The following is a 12,923-nucleotide window of genomic DNA, read 5'->3' on the forward strand; positions in this document are numbered from 1 at the left end:
GATCTAATGGAATGGCTTGTCCTGCACTTTGTAAAAATCCAGAGTGCATTTGAGTGAATGCTGGAAAAAGATCTTGGTTCCTTTCTGAACATAGCAATGTGAATGCAAAGAGGACTCGCACCACAAAATAGGTGACATGAACTGGCAAAAGAGTTCAAAGTCAAGGGAAGTGTGAATACTGCCCTGAGGTATTTAGCTTATTTTTTTCTACCCCAGAGTTCACTTTAAAGAGGTCTGAGATCAGTTCTTTTAAAGAGGACTATATGTGGAAACACCCGTAGTTCCTAGAGGAGCAGGAGAGAGTGGTTTTGTCGCTCTAGCTAGCACATTCACAGATCGATTTTTATCGCCAACTTTGTCAATGTAATCTTAAAATAATTCATAGATTTTAAACAAACAAAAAACATTTTGGGTTTGTCATAGACAGACAAGATTAATATGAGATGAAAGGCAAGTTCCTAATAAGTTCAGTAAGCCAAGCTAAAGCCCTGTCCGATGTTTAGAAGGGTGAGGGCAGAAGTTTTAATCAACAGAAGCCTGTAGAAAATGCAAATGTTCTCTAACACTAAACATACAAATATGTATTTTGCAGTTATAAGGAAGTTGAAATCTTATAAAACCACTAATTTGATTATACTATATTTGGAAAGCATATAAGTCATTTCAAACCTTATTTATACAGTGTTGAATAAGAAATGCATCAAATATTTCATATTTTCACATTTTTATCATAGTTGTACTGTGTACTTGAGCTTGTGTCCTCATAATCGACTACACCTCAGCTATTTTTTTTTAATACCAGAAAGCTGGGTTTTGAATCATTCTGGCAGTATAAGCATTACTAGGTTTTGTTTATGGTCCTCTCGTGATAAATACATCTATTTAGGCGGAAATATACATTTTGACATGACGCTTGAATGCTTACGCAGTCATGGTCTCTAAAGGCAGGGATAGCAACAATGTAACACATAGGCCTGCCACTCTTTTTTTATCATAAGGTACAACGCTAGACGAATCACTTGTGACAGTACCGGACATTAGTGTACACTTCCTTACCTTTTTTAATACCTTTTTTAATATCGATCTTGAAATGTGACCATTGGACTAGCCTTATTGAAAGGTGACCATTGGACTAGTCTTATTGAAAGGTGAACATTGGACTAGTCTTATTGAAATGTGAACATTGGACTAGCCTTATTGAAATGTGAACATTGGACTAGCCTTATTGAAATGTGAACATTGGACTAGCCTTATTGAAATGTGAACATTGGACTAGCCTTATTGAAATGTGAACATTGGACTAGCCTTATTGAAATGTGAACATTGGACTAGCCTTATTGAAATGTGACCATTGGACTAGTCTTATTGAAATGTGACCATTGGACTAGTCTTATTGAAATGTGAACATTGGACTAGTCTTATTGAAATGTGAACATTGGACTAGTCTAATTGAAATGTAAACATTGGACTAGCCTTATTAAACCTTCCCAGTCAATCTGTAACCGTTGTTGTTCCCCAAGTATGAGACAGTGGTTGACTCGGAGAGCCTAGGTACTCTACAACCTGTAGCCTATCACACTGTGAACCGGCGCTACAGCGAGTTCCTCCACCTGCAGACGCGCCTGGAGGAGAAGCCTGACCTCAGGAAGATGATTAAGAGTAAGAAGTCCAAGTCTTTTGTATGTTTTTATGTTTTTTGGCTAGAGAGAGATTGTGGTGAGCGGTACGAGAGAGTGCTGAAAGAGCAGTAGGCCAGATTCCAACCCAAGCTGGCAGCTGTACATTATAATCAGTCAAAACAAATCATTTATAGCGTAGAGGAAGTCTTACACGTGCTGTATGGATATTGTATTCTCACCAAAGGGTGTTTGTATCTTTTCCATTTCAGATGTCAAGGGACCCAAGAAGATTTTCCCCGATCTTCCGTTTGGGAACCCAGATATTGACAAGGTGGAAGTTCGAAAAGGACAGCTGGATACCTTTCTTAAAGTAGGAATTGAATTGTTTATCTAACAAGGTGAATCATTTCCTGATTTGTATGTTTTTGAAATGTGACTGTTGCATCGTATCTGATCACTCACTGTCCGATCACTTTGTTTTCCTCCAGCAACTGTGTACCATCCCTGAGACGGCCAACAGCGACGAGATGCAGGAGTTCCTGGCTCTTCACACAGACGCCAGCACAGCCTTCGAGAAGAAACCATTTGTTATGTCCAGGATTGACAAGGTGACAACTGTCTCGGGTTATGAAATAAAAACAGTGCATGATAACGTGACCTAAAAACATGAAAGGGGAGAGATAATGAGAAATGATAGAAGGTGTGGTTTCTGGTGACCTGTTTTTTCGGGAAGCTAACCTTGGTGCTGTTTGTGTGCTGTGATCTCCTGGGCCTGGTTATTGGCGTCTACTGTAGATGATGGCGAATGCTGTAGACACTCTGAAGACAGCATTCCCTCGTGCTGAGGACGACCTGGATGGAGAGCCTGCTGATGCGAGGAATGCCCCAGAAGGAAGGAAGAGGTGGGAGTCTTTTTTTTTTTCACTCACTCACTCACTCACTGTTCTCACTCTCTCTCTCTCTCTCTCTCTCTCTCTCTCTCTTCCCCCTCTCTGCGTCTTCTCTTTCTCTAAATGTCACATGTACGGCCTGGCCAAAGCTTTTCCACTATCATGTCTCTCTTGAAATACTCATTAAAACACCTGTAAACAACTCGCTGTAGTTTTCAATTCACATATGAAATTTGAAAGCTGCTTTAGGAAAAAAAATGTGTTCTCTATAACTGCTATTATGACATTAAAGTCAAACAATCTAGTTTTGTGTAATGTGTTTGTTAATTGTTGCTTGTTGTGTCAGGTCTGTCCGGCTGAGGTTCTCCAGTAAAGTCGCCCCTACTCTCAATATACCTGAAATCCAGCCCAAGGTCATATACTGCTTCAATGAAGGGAGCACTGTAAGTTAACCATGGAAGTTTCATATCTATGAGTATCAATATGAATAATCATTAAATATTAATGTCATCAAACTGTCTGTTTGATTGTACTCACTCACTCAACCCGCCCATCCATCCATCCATTAATACACTCATTCCTTCCTGTGCCCTGGTCTGGTTCTGCAGGTGTTCCATGGCCTGTCCCTGTCTGGTCTGGAGGGCTTTATAAAGGACCAGGAGGCTCTGCTCTATGCTCCCCAGGAGAAGGAGGCTGACGGGAGGAGGTTCAGCGTGCTACCTGGCAAAGACAGGAAGGGTGGTGGGGGTCGGGAGAGAAAACTACGGGGGACAGGTACAGTTTTTCTAACGTCTAGACGGGCCTGCATTATCAACCTATTACTATCTTACATGAAGGACCTTCATGCAGTTGACTGAATATCTAAGGACCGTCTCAGTGCAAAAATCAGACATTATTATCAGAATTCTAAACTTTCCAAATGAGATCATCTATGACCATGCTCCACTCAGTAATGGCCAGCAGGTGGTAGTGACCTTGCACAGCCTCTGTAGGCCAGTACCACACCACTGGTTTGAGGAAACAGTGTTGACTATCTGTCTGAGGCTATCTGGCTCTGTTTGCCTTTCTGTTATTCATGTTCTAGAGTCATGTCCCAGTATTTGTATCGTCATCAAGTTCAGGTTTTGTATTCTGTTTGCTGCGCGCTTATGTGTGTGAATCTGACTGTGATGTGTGTTCGTGCAGACACGGCCGTGGCAGACGTAGCTCTGAACATCCTGTGTCTGCTGATGAAGGACCAGTGGAGCTGGCTCTGCACTGAGAACATACAGAAGACCATCAGACTGCTGTTTGGCACCTTCATTGAGAGGTATTACACCATATCATACCGTCATCTTCATAGACTAGAACAAGAAAGCAGACCATACCCCTCCCTCATCATAGACTAGAACAGGGAAGCAGACCATACCATTCCCTCACCATAGATTAGAAAGGGAAGCAGACCATACCACTCCGTCATCATAGACTAGAACAGGGAAGCAGACCATACCACTCTCTCATCATAGATTAGAACAGGGAAGCAGACCATACCACTCCCTCACCATAGATTAGAACAGGGAAGCAGACCATACCACTCCCTCACCATAGATTAGAACAGGGAAGCAGACCATACCACTCCCTCACCATAGATTAGAACAGGGATGCAGACCATACCACTCTGTCACCATAGATTAGAACAGGGAAGCAGACCATACCACTCCCTCACCATAGATTAGAACAGGGAAGCAGACCATACCACTCCATCACTATAGATTAGAACAGGGTAGCAGACCATACCACTCCCTCACCATAGATTAGAACAGGGAAGCAGACCATACCACTCCCTCACCATAGATTAGAACAGGGAAGCAGACCATACCACTCCCTCACCATAGATTAGAACAGGGAAGCAGACCATACCACTCCCTCACCATAGATTAGAACAGGGAAGCAGACCATACCACTCCCTCACCATAGATTAGAACAGGGAAGCAGACCATACCCCTCCCTCATCATAGACTTCAACAGTAAAGAACAGTTGGTCCTTCATACTCGTCTTTTATATTGCGCGTGGCCCTTTGCTCCACTAGCAGCTAGAAGAAACAAACCACTCATCTTGTACATATGGGGTTGTCAGTCAGTTTGCTTAGTAATTCAGGGCACTTTAACCCATTGCATCTTCTGTCACAGAATCAACTTTACACTGTCAGGAACAGGACTTCCCTAGTCAGATGTGGTACCACATACTTCATATGACCCCTGGAATAAGTACACATTTTGGTTAGATTGTGGCAAGAACACTATTTGATCCATTCAGTAATTTAGGTTAGCTAGGACAGTGGTTTTCAACTTACTCTTGAAAGAATGAATAGTAGAAATCTAAATTGGGTAGTGTATCGTCAGTTTTCCTGTTGTCATGTCAGTCATTGCATACCTGGGAAAAGTGGTTCCTAAACTGCAGTCGGCAGGGGGAGGGGCGCGGGTCAGTTTTTTTTAGCTAGGTTTGTTAGCTCATAGATTTTCGTGTAGTGTTTGAGTCACTCAATTATCACGTGAATAGACATTAGAAACGGCTAAATGTATAGAACTGCAACAACAAAAAATTGCTCTGGAGGAGTGGTGACGGGAAAATAACCTCTCCCTCCATTTAAAAGAAATGAAGGAGCTGACCGTGAACTACAGGAGACAGCAGAGGGAGCATGCCCCCATCCACATCGGAGAGGGTCGAAAGCTTCAAGTTCCTTCATGTGCACATCACCAAGGACATGAAATGGTCCCACCATTTGAATGTGGCACAACAGCACCTCTTCAACCTCAGGAGGCAGAAGAAATTCGGCATAGCCCTTAAGACCCTCACAAACTTCTACAGATGCACCATCAGGAGCATTCTGTTGGGCTGCATCACCGCCTGGTATGGTAACTGCACCGCCCACAGCCGCATGGCTCTCCAGAGGGAGGTGCAGTCAGCCCAACGCATCACCGAGGGCACAATGCCTGCAGTGTGGTCCTGTCCTGTTGACTACTTTTGGGCTGTTTTCCTTTGTTAGTCGCAACGAGCCCGTTTCTCAGTAAGTGAGGGATTCCTGAATGGCGTCCATATTTTAATAAGCTCGTGGAAGGTTCCTGTGACCCAGGCAGCCCAGGCTTGTAAAATCAGTATGCTGATGGAAGAGCTGAGGCCTGTTAGCTCGGCCAGAAGCTATACTATGGCTGTGTCTGAAATTGCACCCTCTTCCCCATAGGGCCATTGTCAAAAGTAGTGAACTATGTAGGTCGTAGTGAATAGGGTGCCATTTCGGACACAGCCTATTTCCACCTTGGCTGGAAGCAGGAAGCTGGTGTTTGTTCATAGCAGCTGCACCTAAAACTGTCTGGTCAGCTTGCTGATGAACAAAATGGCTTTTGGAAAGCCAGAGCGTGTATTGACCACATCAATACTGTCTCCAACGTGGTCCTGGCTAGAATTCAAGAGAGAGACAACTTTTGCCTGTTTTTATTGATTTTCAGAAGGCGAATAATTGGGTGAATAGAGACCTTCTTGCTTTTAGACTAATTAAAAAATGGGAATTGATGGAAGATTCTATGATACCATCAAAGCTCTTTATCGGCCTCCAGTTGCCTGTGTTCAGGTCAATAACCTCAGGACAGGCGGGTCTCCAAACCCTTACGGTGTAAAACAGGGAGACGTACTCTCGCCCATTTATTTCCCACTACATGTTAATGATTTAGCCCTACAAATCAAACATGCTACACTTGTGTTTAAAGTTGCTGATATATTCCTGGGATCTTGTTGTATATGCTGACAAAGTAGTTCTCCTTACCGGGACCGAAGATGACCCCCCAGAATATGTTGAATATTGTTAGTTTACGGTGTGCTAACGGGAGACTAGCGATAAATCAAGAGAGGACCCAGATTGTTAATTTCAGAAAGAAGGGCGTGCAGAGAAGTGCACACAACGTTTGTTTTGGTACAACCCCGTTAGTCTACACTGGGCTCTATAAATACCTTGGTTTCAGTCTGGATGAACACATGACCTTTGACGATGGCATCAGATCACAGGCAGATTCTGCAGGCAGAGCCTTAGGGTCCGTGCCTATTCTCAGCCGTATACATTGTGTGTGTGTGTCCAGTGATGGACTATGCTGCTGGGGTGTGGGGTTCCAAAGTGGGTACTAATTGTAACCTTGTTCAAAACAGACAATCCGCTGCTTTCGTGGTGTGCACAAACTGACTCCAAACCTGGCCATCTGTGGAGATATGGGTTGGGAACCATGTGTGGTTAGGCAAAAAGGTGACATGTCTATGAAACAGACACATAATCACAAAAAAAAAGGTGGGATTGTACTCATAACTATATGTGGGCTAGATAATTGTTATCTATTTATTTGTGAAACTGATTTGCAGTGTATATATATATATATTCAGGAACAAATGACCATGTGGTGTTAACCAAATCAAGGACAAGCCTTTTCAGATCCACAAGGAACAATGGGCAGTTGATGTTTGGTTTAAACCTAAACTTAGAATGTACACACTTATCAAAAATAACTACAGCCTTGAAGCATATGCTTACCTGATTCTAACAAAAACCCAGTTTGTGCACAACTCTGATCCAGCACCCTCCCTCTGGCTATAAGATACGGGTAGATTTAACAGAGCATCTGAAGAGGAGAGAATTTGCCTACTATGTGATCTCGGGGAAATCGAAAACCAAATCCATTTAGTGTTTTCATTGCCCTCTGTATGACTCTCTGAAGAAAAAACTATTTGTGATAACCCTGAAGCATTCTGGTTACAGGATGAGCAGAGGCTTGAATTTTTTTTCAGACGGGGCGTGTTTGAGATGGCTGAGTTTGTTCATAATGCCTGGAGGAGAAGGAGAAATGTACTGTTTGTGTCGTGTGGCTCGATGGTCGCTGTACTGGCATTGATTATTGTATGCATTTAATTTGTAAAATGTTATTTTGTTCTGTGGTGTCCGCTAGGCCCATGTGGGCCTTGCATCAGTAGATGTATGACACTTAAATAAATGATATCAATTATTTAGGGCGGCAGGATAGCCTAGTGGTTAGACTAGGACTAGTAACCGGAAGGTTGCAAGTTCAAATCCCGAGCTGACAAGGTACAAATCTGTCATTCTGCCCCTGAATAGGCAGTTAACCCACTGTTCCCAGGCCGTCAATGAAAATAAGAATTTGTTCTTAACTGACTTGCCTAGTTAAATAAAGGTTTAAAAAAAATAATAATACAAATCTGGGATCTGTAACGTTCGTGTCGCAATGTTCCTTTCTACCGCTAGGAGGCAGCACACATCTGTAGAAGTATGGCCACAGACCGTTGAGGAATGTTTGGAGTTTCAGAATGATATTTAATATTGAATGGCAATTTCCATAGCTTTTATGTCAGAATCTTATATTCCATGCCTTAGGCCTAGTCCTAGCCATAGCTGTTAAGTGTGTTGGGCCAGTAACCAAAAGGTGTTGGTTTGAATCCCCGAGCAGACTAGGTGAAAAATCTGTCAGTGCCCTTGAGCAAGTCTCTAAACCATAGTTGCTCTGGAAAGGAGTGTCTGCTAAATGACTAAAATATGACAAAATATAAATATATTTGTTGCACCACTGCACTGGGTTCTGTGACAGGATATGACATCAGAGACCAGGCCATTGCATTTGGGTGTGAGATGAGCAGGTGGTTTAGGTCAGCCATGGGATTGGGTTGGGTTCATAATGCTAAACACAGAGCATGACAGGGCTCCTTTCGATTCACTCTTTTACATCAGGCCCCTGCATTATCACTGGTGCAACCCTTTAGGTGTCAAAGGACACTGCACACAATGGGCTGGCCCACAGGTGGCTTGGACTTTTCAAGGGTCTTCCAACAGACGCGCTGCCTGGGCTGTGTCTCTCTATTTGCCCAACCCATTCTCAGGTGAGAGGAGTCCGTCCAGTTCATACAAGCCAGAAGCCCGACAATGGGGCTAGATTTCACCTCCAGACACAGTGCTGCTGGGAAAGTCCCGACTGTCCTGGGGATGATGAGCTGCTGAGGTGTGTCTTTTCACACAACCAGCGGGAGGAGAGAGGCAGGGGAGAGATGAGACGGCACAGAGACATTGCCTAGTCGCAGTCATCCTGCAGACGGTCTTGGCCACAGAGTCTGTATAGTATTATCAGACAGGCGCAATGACCGTAAACACCTTTACCAGTGCAAATAGATGCGCGGAAGGACATTTATCAGATAAAGTACCTTTTTTGTTTACAAATTGTGTAATTATGAAGACATCACCGAGACATTAACATCTAATCATCCTGGCTGTAGACAGCCTTCCACCCAAAGTAATCTTGGTTAACCCAGAACTAAAGTCTCATGTAGTTGGTCAGCTGCTCGATTAAATTCTGTGTCCAATACATGTTAAGAGAAGATATCAAGAAATGCTAGAACAAAGAGTGGAACCGGAATGAGGAGCTCTATTCGAAGATGTTCCCTCCCCTTCCAAAATTCGAAAGATGCTAACACCTGCAAAATGATTTGTTCAAATAACCAGAGATGAAAAACCCAAACACCGGAACTACGGCTGCTCTTTTTCTACGCATGCAATACAATCCCGACAGATTCTTTCGTTCTACACACAGAATTTTTCCATGAGAGATTAGAACCACAGCAATTTGAACCACATAGCCGTATTATCAGAGAGACTGATACAAACGGACTGTAATGTGAACACCTTCACCTGTATGGCCAAATGGATGTGCCCTGTTAAAAGTTGGTGGCAGCTCAGTTGCCACTAGTTTGAATGTTGCTCAATTCATTTTAACAGTGTGTGGAAACACTACGTTGTCATAAAGTATTTCCGTGTACAAATTGTGCAATTGTGGTATAAAGACTGCATCTTAAAGATAATGGTATTTGTTGCTAGGCAGCATATCCTAACATTATGAAGCATTTTACCATCTGAACATTTTAAGGAATCTTTTCTTATCTGAATTATGCTGTTGACATGAATAGACTACACCACAAGGCATTCTTGGGGGTTCTTATCTTGTGTTCAGTTGGCTGATATACAATATATTGGCAGATTTCTTGTAAAATGCGTTATGGGGATATTTATTCTCAGATCGCTATTTGTAAAAAAAAGACATCTAAAAACATGCTTACATGACTGCATTTTCATAAAGATAATTGAGGTTTTATGTGTCTGAATACCAGACAGATTCTTAAAAAAAAAAAAATAATGTAATATGATTGGCAACAAGTGACGTATGACGGGTCGAAACGCTTCAAAACTTGGGGCCTCCAGTTTTGTAGTCCTGTGTTGTTTTGCATGGACATACTGTAGAGAACAGTCATGCAAAGCACTCCTAGCAATCTCATCTGATTCTGGGCAGAATGCGTGCATCCTCAGACAGATGACAAGAGCAGCACTCATGATTCAGCCCAGCCATCAGATCAATACTGCAGACGAGGGCAAAGGGTCACTGACACGTTATCAATCAGGACAGGAAAAATTCCTATTCATCCATAAACTGTATAAATATTCCTTCATAAACTTAGTATGGATGGTACAGCCCTCTGTGCTCAGAACATTCTCCTAAATTATGCCAGAATTAAGAAAACCCAAAGTGTGCCTTTTACCATGCATCACAGATTTACAAAGGTTTATACAGCCATGGACCAGCAGGCCGTATTGAGTCTGTCATTATGCCCCATTGCAAGCCATGTGCCTATAGACAATCCTTCCATACTACACAGGCCACCTGCCATAGAGATACACAGCCATTCAAACACACATTACATAGTGTACGTTCAATGGACCTTATTAGAATGCCATGGGCATTATGTCACTGAGCCTGCTACCTTTTATTAGTGTCCCCTTCCCCGTTCAGTGAGAGCAGAGAGAGCGAGAGAGAGTGAGTCGAGAGAGAGAGTGAGCAGAGAGAGAGACAAATTTGACCCCCATACCTGCGTCAAAAGCAACCTTGGGAAAATCTTCTGCATTACCATTAACAGCAGACTCATACATTTCCTCAGGGAAAACAATGTACTGAGCAAATGTCAAATTGGCTTTTTACCAAATTATCGTACGACAGACCACGTATTCACCCTGCACACCCTAATTGACAAACAAACCAAAATTATTTCAAAAAAGCCTTCGACTGAATTTGGCATAAGGGTCTGCTATACAAATTGATGGAAAGTGGTGTTGGGGGAAAACATACAACATTATAAAATCCATGTACATAATCAACAAGTGTGTGTGGTTAAAATAGGTAAAAAACACAAATTGCCACAGGGCTATGGGGTGAGACAGGGATGCAGCTTAAGCCCCACCATCTTCAACATATATATCAACGAATTGGCAAGGGCACTAGAAAAGTCTGCAGCACCCAGCCTCACCCTACTAGAATCTGAAGTCAAATGTCTACTGTTTGCTGATGATCTGGTGCTTCTGTCACCAACGAGGAGGGCCTACAGCAGCACCTAGATCTTCTGCACAGATTCTGCCAGACCTGGGCCCTGACAGTAAATCTCAGTAAGACCAAAAGTATGGTGTTCCAAAAAAGGGCCAGTCGCCAGGACCACAAATACAAAAATCTATACGTGTGGCCTAAACATCAGCACCACAGGTAACTTCCACAAAGCTGTAAATGATCTGAGAGACAAGGCAAGAAGGGCATTCTATGCCATCAAAAGGAACATAAAATTTGACATATCAATTCGGATCTGGCTGAAAATACTTGAATCAGTTATAGAACCCATTACCCTTTATGGTTGTGAGGTCTGGGGTCCGCTCACCAACCAAGAATTCACAAAATGGGACAAACATCAAATTGAGACTTTGCATGCAGAATTCTGCAAAAATATCCTCAAAAACACCAAATAATGCATGCAGAGCAGAATTAGGCCAATACTCGCTAAACATGAAAATCCAGAAAAGATCCGTTAAATTCTACAACCACCTAAAAGGAAGCGATTCCCAAACCTTCCATAACAAAGCCATCACCTACAGAGAGATGAACCTGGAGAAGAGTCCCCTAAGCAAGCTGGTCCTGGGGCTCAGAATGCTCAGAATGCCCTTCTTGCCTTGTCTCTCAGATCGTTTACAGCTTTGTGGAAGTTACCTGTGGTGCTGATGTTTAGGCCACACGTTTTTTGCAGTTTATTTCAGCTCGTTCGCGGCAGAAAACTGGATTGAATGATGGCTGTTGGACGTGCGGGCCAGTTTCCACTCTGACATCTTAGTCTTATTGACTTTGCTGAGAACTTCTTTATTGAGGAAAAATGTACTTCGTTGACTGATATGTGGTTGTCTCACCTAGCGATCTGAAGATGAATGTACTAACTGTATGTGGGTCTGGATAAGAGCATCTGCTAAATGACTCAAATGTACATGTTTTTGATTTGTACCTTGTCAGCTCGGGGGATTTGAACTTGCAACCTTTCGGTTACTAGTCCAACGCTCTAACCACTAGGCGGCTACCCTGCCACCCCATGTGAAGAGATGTGTACCAGAGCACAGATTGCTATTGGTAGTGGAGATGTTGAGGAGTGAGCTGAGATAGAGGGGGTACGTGCCTAGGAGGGACTCTTGCTTCGTGTGTGTGTGCGTGCGTGTGCATGCGTGTAGATTTATGAGGGTTAAAGCTGCGTAAAGTATGTTTGTGTGGGCTTAGGTCACCTTGCTGGTGGCGTGTTAATTAATGTTATCTTCACACTCACCCAGAGTGAATGTACACAGGTTTACCTTTATTGTCATGAGTCTTGTCCTGGAAGCAGAACTGAGCAATTTCCCCTTAAGATAGGCCAGCTGCAAAGTCAAAATTGTCTATATTGTAAATTCATGAAATTCATTTGGTCTTAATTTAAGGTTAGGATGAAAGGCGCTGCATGGTCAATCCGATACGTGATACGGCCTCTGCAGGAGTCAAGGCCTTCATACTTCTTGCTCTTCGCGGAGCAGCCCAGAGCTGTTGTCAAGGAAATTAGTTTGTGTTTATACAGGACCTCCCGCCCCCACCTACCGTCAACCAATAATGTCAATCCGGAGCAATACAGAGCCCTCTGCATTGTTACAAAATTTGGGAGAGCACGGCGATGTGGTGTGGAGCATGATTTGGCTTCTGCAAGCTTGTGTCACACCCTCCATACGGAGCCTGTGTTAAGGTTAGGTATAAAATCACATTTGAGGACATTATCACTTTGCCAGACCAGCTGCCTCCAAGAGATTGATCATGAAAACCGCTAACCTGAGAATGTACTGTACAATCCGCTCACTGTGTGTACGTATGCATGCACTTCTGCATATTCTTTGTGTCCTCACTTGTTTTGTGCCTTTTTCTTATGTGTCTGCGCGAATGCGTGTGTCTCAGTGTGTCACGTCTATTTTCTTTTTGACTCACCCTATTGTGTATGTACGCTCATGTATACATATGTCTA

General features: G+C 43.1%; 1 protein-coding gene across 5 annotated transcripts in view; it reads left to right on the top strand.

Moving 5' to 3' along the window:
- Positions 1-12,923, top strand: part of snx19a (sorting nexin 19a) — a 34,332-nt gene that overhangs the window by 19,910 nt on the left and 1,499 nt on the right. For 4 of the 5 annotated variants that reach the window (XM_090184337.1, XM_090184335.1, XM_021615730.3 and 1 more), the window contains 7 exons: positions 1,521-1,659; positions 1,889-1,989; positions 2,108-2,227; positions 2,415-2,521; positions 2,856-2,952; positions 3,118-3,283; positions 3,695-3,818. In XM_090184337.1, the coding sequence (XP_090040463.1) occupies positions 1,521-1,659; positions 1,889-1,989; positions 2,108-2,227; positions 2,415-2,521; positions 2,856-2,952; positions 3,118-3,283; positions 3,695-3,818 (854 nt within the window). Of the gene's footprint in view, positions 1-1,520; positions 1,660-1,888; positions 2,018-2,107; positions 2,228-2,414; positions 2,522-2,855; positions 2,953-3,117; positions 3,284-3,694; positions 3,819-12,923 lie in introns of those variants that run through there. The other variant, XM_090184338.1, reaches the window with a different exon arrangement.

The sequence above is a fragment of the Oncorhynchus mykiss genome, chromosome 9 (genome assembly GCF_057628025.1).
Source record: "Oncorhynchus mykiss isolate SJ-2025 chromosome 9, ASM5762802v1, whole genome shotgun sequence".
Taxonomy (NCBI): Eukaryota; Metazoa; Chordata; class Actinopteri; order Salmoniformes; family Salmonidae; genus Oncorhynchus; species Oncorhynchus mykiss.